General features: G+C 36.3%; 1 protein-coding gene across 5 annotated transcripts; it reads right to left on the minus strand.

Moving 5' to 3' along the window:
* Positions 1 to 2,801: 2,801 nt before the first annotated feature.
* On the minus strand, positions 2,802 to 10,122 carry LOC115952930. Of its 5 annotated transcripts, XM_031070299.1 has the most exons (9): positions 9,939 to 10,122; positions 9,337 to 9,846; positions 8,937 to 9,121; positions 8,002 to 8,328; positions 6,353 to 6,653; positions 4,594 to 6,130; positions 4,143 to 4,481; positions 3,530 to 3,871; positions 2,802 to 3,132 (listed from the first exon to the last, which is right to left on the minus strand). In XM_031070299.1, exons 6-8 carry the CDS (start codon positions 4,817 to 4,819, stop codon positions 3,573 to 3,575), a joined length of 864 nt encoding a protein of 287 aa, XP_030926159.1. In that variant the 5' UTR covers positions 4,820 to 6,130; positions 6,353 to 6,653; positions 8,002 to 8,328; positions 8,937 to 9,121; positions 9,337 to 9,846; positions 9,939 to 10,122; the 3' UTR covers positions 2,802 to 3,132; positions 3,530 to 3,572. The 5 variants fall into 5 exon arrangements, with proteins under 5 accessions (XP_030926159.1, XP_030926158.1, XP_030926160.1 ...); XM_031070298.1 differs by lacking the exon at positions 8,937 to 9,121 and having other exon boundaries at positions 9,939 to 10,121; XM_031070300.1 differs by lacking the exons at positions 8,002 to 8,328; positions 8,937 to 9,121; positions 9,337 to 9,846; positions 9,939 to 10,122 and adding an exon at positions 6,902 to 7,287.
* Positions 10,123 to 10,827: the final 705 nt, after the last annotated feature.

Raw genomic sequence — 10,827 nt, forward strand, 5'->3', positions numbered from 1 at the left:
TTGCTAAACAGGCCTAGGTGCACCTCCCTCCTTCTCTGCTTGACATCTAATTTCATTGAAGTCCCCAATCACTAGCCACGGCAACTGGGAGTTGTCCCTTAAAGAATTAAGCAATCTCCACGACTCCACCCTTAATGCAGTCTCAGGATGACCATAGAAGCTTGACAAATGCCAGAACCCAATCCGATCACCCCCCTCAATCAAAGCATCAATAAAAGAGAGTGAAGAATTTAGCACATCCAAATCTTTTCCTCCATGAGAATCAAAGCAACATTGAAATTCTTGAAGATTCATCATGAATTGCAAAATATTTTCAAAAACAGTGATATTTGGCCATTTTGGCCATGTTAATATAGATAAAATAAATTTTGGAGAGTTAAAATGGCATTTGATTTAACACAACTAATGCTAATTCTATTAGGTGTTCCCAGACACAGTGACGTGATGCTTCCTCTTCTCACATTTATGGTGGATCCCGCAGGTTTTCTCCGTTCAATTCCTTTTACTTTCGAAATTCTTTGTACTTATTTCACAGAATACGCTAGAATCATAACCCTGATGGGGAGCTGCTTATCATTTCAAAACACAGCCAAAAACAAAAATTAATTCAACTAAGAGCACAAATGTCACACAGTATCAGGCGAAGGAAAATGTACCATATGCTATTCACAAAATGGAGAGAATAAAATGCCAAGTTCAGTTCAAATAAATACAATTCCAATCATTCATAAAGACTCATGGTTACTATAAAGTTTATTGTTGCCAGAACTCAATCCGACACCAGCTGAATGCAGCAAGAATAATTGCACCCCCCATCTTTATAATATCAATGTTACAGACATCGAACAAGATATATATGTCAAACCCCTAGTACAAAATCTGTGGAAATCAGACACAAACCCTATCCACTGAAAGTTAAAACTATGGAGAACTCTTAAAGCCCAAATAAATTGAAAAAGATAGGTAAAAAAATTATCAATCCAGAGCCTGATTGAGAAATATTTAGCATTTTTGTAAATACAAGACACCAAAAATGAACACACTATCTTGAAGCCTAGAAAGCTGCACCCACGCATTGTACACCATATCCATATCCAAACCCACAAATTGCATCATTTTCTAAAATTAAATGCTGTCCAGACACAATCAATCCATTTGAAGTTCGAAGAGGTGCAAATTAGCTCCAAGCTTCAAAGAATTAGGTCAACATACTGCTTTGCCCAAGAAAATAGGGCCGCACTTCATCTGTGGTTAACCCTGACTTCAATTAAATGTCAGACAGTGCACAGATGACTAACAGTACTGAGGCAGACACACCCTAACAAAATGGGGTAATTGAAAGAAAACTTCATACATTGACTAAGGTCCTAAATAATTCAAAGATTCAAGCATTATTTATTATCAAATAATACATGTTCTTAACATTATTATTACTCAACAAAGAGGTTTATAATATCTCATTGCATAACAAAAACCCAATTAATTTAGGATGAATAAGAGTTTAGCCTAAAAGGACCAAATTTTAATTATCAAATCAAGAAAAACAATTTATGATGAATCAAGTCAATAACTTAAATTGCACAACCAGCTTAGTATGACATCATTTTGGCCACTTCCTAATCATTGGGTTCAAATTTCTCATGATATCAAATCAAACAACCAAATTCTAATTTCATATTTTATGAGTAAAACTTTTTAAATAAAAAAAGACAAACAAAAAAGTTAATGTTTTGTTCACATATTAGCCGAAAATACTATATCAACCAGACCAGAAGTTAGTGAAACATACTGAAATTTAGGTCGAGGTGGATGGAGGGATGATTCATCCCAATAAATAACTTGAACAAAATGGAATTGATAATTTTGCTTCTGCATGGTCTTTTTGCTCTATTCAAACACAAAAAAGAAGGAAAATAGTGTAGGGAGTATCAGAAATACAACCTAGTTCGACTAATCCAACTAATTCAAAACTAATAAGTCCTTAAAAATTTTTAAATGAATTATTGGGAATGGCAATAGATTCTTACAGCAGGCAATTTTCTCCCTTTAAGGCGCATTAAAGATCAATTGCCCCAAGGTCTGGTTGATGCCTCTAATAAGTTCAAAGCAAATGATGGCAAAATTTGAGTCTGTTTATAGCTAGAAAGACATTAGAGAAAGAAGAAAGGAGAGTAGAAGAGGAAGGAGAACAGGAATATGCTAAGAGCACAGTTGAGTATTGATGAGGCTGTGTGAAATGCAGCAATAGAATTTGTTAGGAAGGTGGTTTAGATGGCTGCTTAGGATGATCAAGTTACTCATTGCTCTTGAAGATAATGATACTATCAAGTGGCTTGATTTCTTCTGCCGCTGTCACAACTTCAAGATGATAAAAAATGTAGCACTTGTCACTAAGGTTTCTTGAGTATTTTGTTTCACAAGCAGAACCAACAGCCCAAACGAAATATATTAATACAACAAACCTCAGGAGAATTTTTTTAATGAATAATTAATTTTTATTTATCAAAACACTAGAAGAAAAAATTTCAAACAAAGCTGGGCACAAGTAACAGCCCAGCAAAAACAACACTCAAACAACCCCTCCTCTCTGCTACCAAAGTACAAACAGCTACATTTGCAACCACGCTTTCCAAGCCCAAAAGGGCACTCAATCGTTACAACAATGCAACTTCATTTCATAAAGCAGACATTGCTCTAATCACAAACTGTTGAGTTAGTGGAAGCCGTTATGGCTATTTGTTGTGTCTAACAAACTAATACTACGTTATTTTATGCATATTTGTTGTAAGTAACAAAATAATAGTAATTTCACTAAGAAAATAGGAGATTACAAAATAGCACAAAAGCATGGGACAAGAGATTCTTTAATTTCTCTACACTGATGCCACGGCTTAACTCTATAAAACCAATTGAACAAAGCCACACATATATATATACACACACTGACACGCATACAGCAAAAAGGAACCCTCGGTTAATTCTTGACCAATTTAGCGAGTGCCCAGGTGGGTTTGAGAGGAGGGATCATCCGTGGCTAATTCTTCATCATCGCTCTTGTAACCTTCCTTCTTATCGCTCTTGTAACCTTCCCTCTTACCACTGCGATAGGTTTCAAGTTTCTTGGATTCCCTCCTTCCAATGTATAAAAGTGCCCCAACAAGTCAAGAAGAAAATTTTGTATTATTCAAAACTGATGAAAAACTTAAGAAAAAGCGATATGGAATGAATTTAATTTTTGAGTTTGTGGTGATTGGGATGTGAGTGCCAAAAGGTAATGTTAATTAGCACAATACTTTGAACTTTCTTTTTTCCCTCTCTCAATGCTAGTATATGTACAAAAACAGGGGTAAAAATCTAAACAGAAAAACTCTAATTTATACATATGACAAATTTAAATTTTTTATCATGCCAATTTAAACCTGACAATCAAAACCTACACTTTCATTTCATTGGATTCCCCTCCCCAAAAAATAAAGGAGAACATCAAAACTTGTAAACTGTAATAGAAAGAAGAAAGAGGATGACTTACAGGCAAAAAAGTCGAAACATTCCTTGTACAAAATTCTTTAGAATCAGCCATACATCCTCCAACTCTTTGGATGGGGTTCGTTACTAGAGTAGCCTTCTCCACTTGGTCCAGCCCCGCCATCCTCATCACAGCTTCGCTTATTTCTGCTACCTTCTAAGGTTGAATCATAAAGATCATGATGGCAATCACCCAGATTCTCATAGAGCACCCTGCTGTTGATGCTTAATTGTGTTATAGTTTGATTGGGATCTTCAATGTCTTCGTAACTATCCCTCTTCCCTCCGTGAATGGCTTCAAGCTTCTTGGACGTTTGATCCTCTCCTTCCACTAAATAAAAGCTCGCTAGCAAGACAACAAGAAAAATTTGTATCACTCCAACCTGATTATAAAAAGAATTAAAAAAAAAAAACCTAAAAACAGAAAATTGATATGGTATGATTTTAATTTTTGAGTTTGGGCTGATTTATTGCTGCGAGTGTTAACAGGTAATGCTAAGGTGCAACTAGCACAATACTTTGAAGTTAACATTTTTCTAAAAAAAAGATAGTATATGTCCCCAAAAAATAAAAAGATGATGACTTGTAAAGTATTAAGAAGAAAGATGTTCACTTACTGGCAAAGAAGTCGAAAATTTCCCTTTGACTAGAACCCTCATAATCAGCCATAAATTCTCCAACTCTATGAATCCACTTTAGCTCTGGTTCCTTATTAGAGTAGCCTTCTCCACTAGGTCCAGCCCCATCTTCCTCAGCACAGCTTCGCTTATTTCTGTTACCTTCTGCGGCTGAATCGTAAAGATCATGGTGGAGATCACCCAGATCCTCATAGAGCATCCCGCTGTTAATGCTTAACTGTGTCATAGTTTGATTGGGATCTTCAATGTCTTGGTAAATATACCTCTTCCCTCCTTGAATGGATTCAAGCTTCTTGGATATTTGATCCCCTCCTTCCACTAAATAAAAGTTCACCAACAAGACAACAAGAAAAATTTGTATTATACTAACCTGATTAAAAAAAAAAAAAAGATGATGACTTGTAAAGTTGTAAGAAAGATGTTCACTTACTGGCAAAGAAGTTGAAAATTTCCCTTTGAATCCACTTTGACTGTGGTTCCTCATTAGAGTAGCCTTCTCCACTAGGTCCAGCCCCGTCATCCACATCACAGCTTTGCTTATTTCTGCTACATTCTATAGCTGAATCATCAATATCGTGACGTACTACACCTAAATCCTCATACTGTGTGCTGTTGTTGTTGATGCACTGTGCCATGGTTTGATAGGGATCTTCCATGTCTTGCTTGTATACCAACTGAACCCCAATTTTCTCCACCACCTCAGCATATATTTTAATCTCGAGTTGACTGAATCTGTTGGCATCAATGTGACTACATATTTTGCTCCAATTGGAGACGGAGTGGTGGGTGGACAAGTATAGCAGCCAAATATGAGGTGATTCAACTCTACCATATTTTGTCGTAAAATAATAAGATTGTGCGAAATCTGCAATCTGAAATCCATTGAGCTGGAAAAAACATGTAAAATTCCAATTTCTATGATATTGATGTGACCCATTGGGTACAAAAACAACACACAATGCAATTCCTATGGTGAAGCATCCAGGAGAATAGGTCAGTCCAGTTCTGATAAGGCTGGTGTGGGATAAAGTTTATGCATTCAACTAATTGCCATACCTTCTTGGTGTCTGGGCAAGACCACAAAGCATGTAAACTGGTTTCAGGAACTTCATTACACTGCTCACAAGTAACTGAAGAGATGATGCATTTGGAAAATAGATAAGGCTTTGTTGGCAGGACAAACTGAAGAGTACGCCAATGAAATTTTTACTCTTGTTAGGAACCTGAGCCTTCCACGGTGCCTGCCACATAATTGTTGAGCTGTGATTGTTTGAAGCCTCTCCTAAACCAGCCATTGCCTCATGGTCCAACAAATCATATGCACCCCGAACTGAAAAATCTCCAATTTCTGCACCCACCCAAAAGATACTGTAATCAAAATGTTGAGTATTTCACGGAATGCTTTGAATGACAGCAGCTTCTTGTGACATGAACAACCTGTCGAGAACAATCTTTCTGCGAGTCTTTGTATTATCATCCAGCAAGTCACACACATAGTTTGCTGCAGATTTAGGATTTCTTAGTAAAACCACCCTAGATGTATTCAGTGTCGGCAGCTGCCTATCTTCCCAGATGTTAACCTCTCTTCCATCCCTATCTTCCAAGAGTAGCTCAACTGTGCAACCTTTCAAGCTTCCATTATACTTCTCCAACCAAATGAGGCTTTGGATGGTAACTTTGCGTTAACAAAAAGAGGTAGATGGGAAGGATTTATGTCTGTATGTCATTAGAAGTTTAACAGAACATCACATTTGCAGGACACCCAAAAAAAGAAGATTTAATCAATAATAAGAAGCCAATTGACAGTTAATTTTAAAGCTTGACCATTTAGAGTCCTTGACCACTTTCGCAAGAGCCCAAGGTGAGTGTGAGAGGAGAATAGCTACTTGGCTAATACTTCAACGTTGATGCTCTTGTAACTATCCACAGTGGCAAAGGCTTCAAGCTTCTCAGATGTCTGGTCCCATCTTACCATTAATTAAATAAAAGTTCACCAACAAGACATGAAGAAAATTTGTGTTATTCCCACCTAATAAAAAAAAAAAACTTAGGGGAAAAAAGAAGTGATACGGTGCGCATGATATTAATTTTTGAGTTTGGGTCAATTTGGATGTGATTGCCGAAAGCTGCCACTAAGGTACAAGTACCACAATATTTTGAAGTTTGTAGAAAGAAAAATGATGACTTACAAGTCATTTTCACTAAATTCTTGAAAATCAGCAATAAATACTTCAAGTTTGAATCCTCTTTGGCTGTGGATCCTCATTATAGTAGCACTCTCCACTAGCTCCAGCCCTGTCATCGTCATCATGGCTTTGCTTATTTCTGATTCTGCAGCTGAATCGTCAAGAAAATGATGTAGAACACCCAGGACCTCATAAATTGTACTGCTGTTGCTGCTGCACTGTGCCATAGTTTGATTGGGATCTTCCATGTCTTGCTGGTATACTAAGCAGATCCCAATTTTCTCCACCTCCAAGTTCCAGCTATCTATTTTAATATTAAGTTCACAAAATCCATTAGCATCAATTTGGTTTTAACTAAAAATTCTTCCCCCAGTGGAGCTGAAATGGCGAGACACATAGTAATTGGAAAAATAGGGCAGCCAAAGGTGATGTGATTCAATTAAACCATATTTTATCGTAAAAATAGAGAAAGCAAAAAGGAGAGTAGAGGAAGAGGAATGGAAATATGCTAAGAGAACAGTTGAGGATTTGATGAGGCTGTGTGAAATGTACCAATAGAACTTTTTGGGAAGGTGGTTTAGATGGCTGCTTCTACAAAATCATGGGTCGCCCTAAGCTGATCAAGTTACTTATTGCTCTTGAAGATACAGATACTATCAAGTGGCTTGATTTCTTCTGCTGCTGTCACAACTTCAAGATGTTAAAAAATGTAGTAACTTATCACTAAAGGTTCTCTTGCATTTTGTCACTAGAAGAGAAGCATGAATTGACCAACAGCCCAACAGAATCTATTATCTATTACTATATATAATAGCAGAAGCATAATCCTCAATTTCCTCCCATTAAGCCATCTGGCATATCTTGAGTAGCCGTACAATCTCAAACTAATGTAATTATTCAGTCCCAAATGCAACATCTATAACAACTGCTCCAAGACACCACCATTGCGCACCCTTGGTGCATGGTGTAACAATATAATAGCAGGTCATGTGATATAGAAATAGAAATGACAATTACGCATGGAACACAAATTTATGTGGTTTGGCCTTAGGCCTACATCCACAGACAATGTCTAATAAAAAATTTCACTAAGAAAATAGGAAATTACGAAATAGCAGAAAAGCATTGGGCAAGTGAATAAACTCTATAAAACCAATTGAACAAAGCCCCACACACAGCAAAAAGGAACACCCCCCCCCCCCCGGGTAATTCTTCTACATCGCTCTCATAACTATCCCTCTTACCACTTCGATAGGCTTCAAGTTTCTTGGATCCCCTCCTTCCATTATATGGAATTGCCCCAACAAGTTAAGAAGAAAAAAAAAATTATTATTCAAACCTGATGAAAAAACTTCAAAATAAATAAATAAAAGTGATATGGAATGATGTTAATTTTTGAGTTTAGGTGATTGGGATGTGAGTGCCAAACAATACTTTGAACTTTCTTTTTTCCCTCTCTCAATGCTAGCTTAAAAATCAAAAAAGAAAAACTCCAATTTATACCTATGACAAATTAAATTTTTTTATCATGCCAATTTAAACCTGAGAAACTAAACCCACAATTTCATTTCATTGGATTCCCCTCTCCATAAAATAAAAGAGAACATCAAGACTTGTATATTGTAATAGCAAGAAGAAAGATGATGACTTACAGGCAAAGAAGTCGAATCTTCCTCATACTAAATTCTTTTAGAATCAGCCATACATCCTCCAAGTCTTTGGATTTGGTTCATCACTAGAGTAGCCTTCTCCACTAGGTCCAGCCCCATCTTGCTCATCATGGCTTCGTTTATTTCTGCTACCTTCTGCAGCTGAATGGTAAAGATCATGGCAGAGATCACCCAGATTCTCATAGAGTGTCCTGCTGTTGATGCTCAACTCTGTTATAGTTTGATTGGGATCTTCAATGTGGTGGTAACAATTGCTCTTCCCTCCGTGAATGGAGTCAAGCTTCTTGGACGTTTGATCCTCTCCTTCCACTAAATAAAAGTTCACCAACAAGACAAAAAGAAAATTTTGTATTATTCCAACCTGATTAAAAAAATAAACCTAAAAATAGAAACGTGATATGGTATTATTTTAATTTTTGAGTTTGGGCTTATTTTTCGGCAAGTGTTACTAGATAATGCCGAGGTACTTTGAAGTTAACATTTGAAAATAAAAATGATAGTACTCGTCCCAAAATTTTTTTTAAAAAAAAATGATGTCTTATAAAGTAGTAAGATGACATTGCAATTAATAGCAAAAAACTAACCGTAGGGTGATTTGCTAACGGAACCAAACGTTAGGGTGTAAAATCAAAGTTCCGAAACATTGGGGTGTAGAATCCAATCACCCCTAAACATTAGGGTTGTACTTTGCAATTTACCCATTCTTTTATGATGTAATCCATTTTTGATCTTGACAACTCCATCATGCTTATCTTTTATTTTCAAATCCTTTTCCATCAAAATTTGATCAATAATTTTTTGCTGTATTGGAACAAAACCATATTTTTCAAAAATTTCCCGAACATCCTCAATAAAACTACAAGCTTCAAAATATTTAGAAACCATATGATAAACAACCCAAGCAAGAGTTGTCTTACCCATTTCCCCCATCGCCCAAATCCCTATAAAGCAAACATCATCTGACCCTACAGCTAAACGCGACTCCAATTCCACCACATGAGAGTCTATTCCTACTAGGCCCTTGGTAACTTCTGAGAATGCATCATTATTCAAGTTACGCCATATTAGCCTCACAATGCTTTTAATAACTTGTGAGAAAGGTCTGCAATAAGGAGAGATCATAGAAGATATTTGGTGTTCAATTCCGCTTACTGAAACAAAACCATGTAATGATGTAAAATGATAGGCTCAAGATAAAATTCATAGAAATGCAAACATGTATGTAGATCTGCTAAAGGTTCAAAATGAAGTCATAGATATGAAATGGGTCATCAGAATATTTAAAACAAATAAATATATCAATTAAAATTAAATTACCTATTCATTAAAGGCCATCCAGCGAGATTACCAACGTGAGTCAAAGCAACTCTCCACATCTTCACTTTCTCTATATTCTCCTTGAAACGATTTTCATGTTCAATAAAAGCCTGGGCAAAAGTTCCCAGTTGCTTCCGTACATCAGAGGGCTCCACGTCATAAAAAACTAGCAGAATTTTCATTCCCATGTGTTTCTCACAGTGGAAGATGCATAGTTTTTTAAGAAAATGACAACAGCAAATCGCGATTCTTCTATTGCTCTTGAAAGCTCACTCTGGCGAAATAGTTTTTCCTTTATCAAGTTTTTCATCGTCCTTAAAGGCGTTAATGCCCTTCTGATTGAAAGCATCATATAGAAGGTCCGCCAATGTGTTGCGGGTGTCCTCACCTTTGAAACTGAGGAACACATCATACTTCCATAGGGCGGCAGAAGAAGAAGAAGAGGAACTTGGGAAAGATGAGGAGTCCGCTTCCATGCCCATTAAATTAAAGCCATTAGAAAATATAGATCTGACATGCAAAATTTAAAAAAACAAAAAAAGATCAATTAGAATTAGTTTAGAACCAAAGAAAGAATAAAAAGAAACCATTTGATCCCCAACCTGAATTGCGTAGCTTTGAAAGAGATGGAATTGAATCTGAAATAGGAACTGATGAGACAGAGAAAGAGGAGATTGAAATTTGGAAGAGATGAAAGAGGACTGAAATTATTCTTTATTTTTCTAAGTACTTCCACTTCCTAGTTCGTAGTGAGGAGCGAAAGTTGCTCTCTTTTTCTGAGTACTTTCACTTCAAAAGTAGCGATGAAATTTCCTAGTGCGTTAATGTAATGGTAGTTAATGTAAGGGTAGTTAATGGTATCGGAGCCATGGTTGGTAGGTGTATGAGTTTTATTTCTTTGCAATTAAGAAGTTACTAGGAATTATATTACTACATAGCCACTACTTGCTCCTTGTTAGCGTTGGTCAGCCTAAAGACTTGTTGGCAAAACATAGTTTCGCGTTGGTCAGCCCCTTTGTTGTAGCCGACGGACAGGCGTGTGTTTGGGTGGTCCCGCAATGGAGTTTCCCGAGGAGGTGGTCCCGATAGCAAGGATACCAATGGTTAGTAATAATTCCACCAATAATTATTAATTGCTTAGAAAGAGAATAAATACATTTATCTGTTCATCATCTGTTTGCTTGTTCACACTTAGGTTAGGCACACACTAATTTGAAACATGGACTATGATGATATAGATTATGATGAAGGTTATAGCATGAAAGATATAGATTATAATTGGTCAAATAGTGATATGGAATATGAAATAGATTCTGATTCTGACAGTGAAATTGATGATTATAATTATAATGGTAACACAAATAGTTGGAGTAATTTCACAGATGATAAAATCAACCGATAGACTAATAAACACAATAATAGTTTTTTGAACAGAATTAATAGAAAATTAGAATCTTTAGAAAATATGGACAGATCCACTATATATACTAA

Source organism: Quercus lobata, chromosome 7, assembly GCF_001633185.2.
Source record: "Quercus lobata isolate SW786 chromosome 7, ValleyOak3.0 Primary Assembly, whole genome shotgun sequence".
Taxonomy (NCBI): Eukaryota; Viridiplantae; Streptophyta; class Magnoliopsida; order Fagales; family Fagaceae; genus Quercus; species Quercus lobata.

What these genes read in the sequence shown, in the direction of transcription:
- LOC115952930 (XM_031070299.1), bottom strand. Translation starts at nt 4,819, where the DNA reads ATGGAAGATCCCTATCAAACCATGGCACAGTGCATCAACAACAACAGC. An exon ending in AATTTTCAACTTCTTTGCCA is followed by an intron (nt 4,482 to 4,593) that starts GTAAGTGAACAT and finishes ACTTTTATTTAG; the next exon opens with TGGAAGGAGGGGATCAAATA. An exon ending in AATTTTCGACTTCTTTGCCA is followed by an intron (nt 3,872 to 4,142) that starts GTAAGTGAACAT and finishes TTGTCTTGCTAG; the next exon opens with CGAGCTTTTATTTAGTGGAA.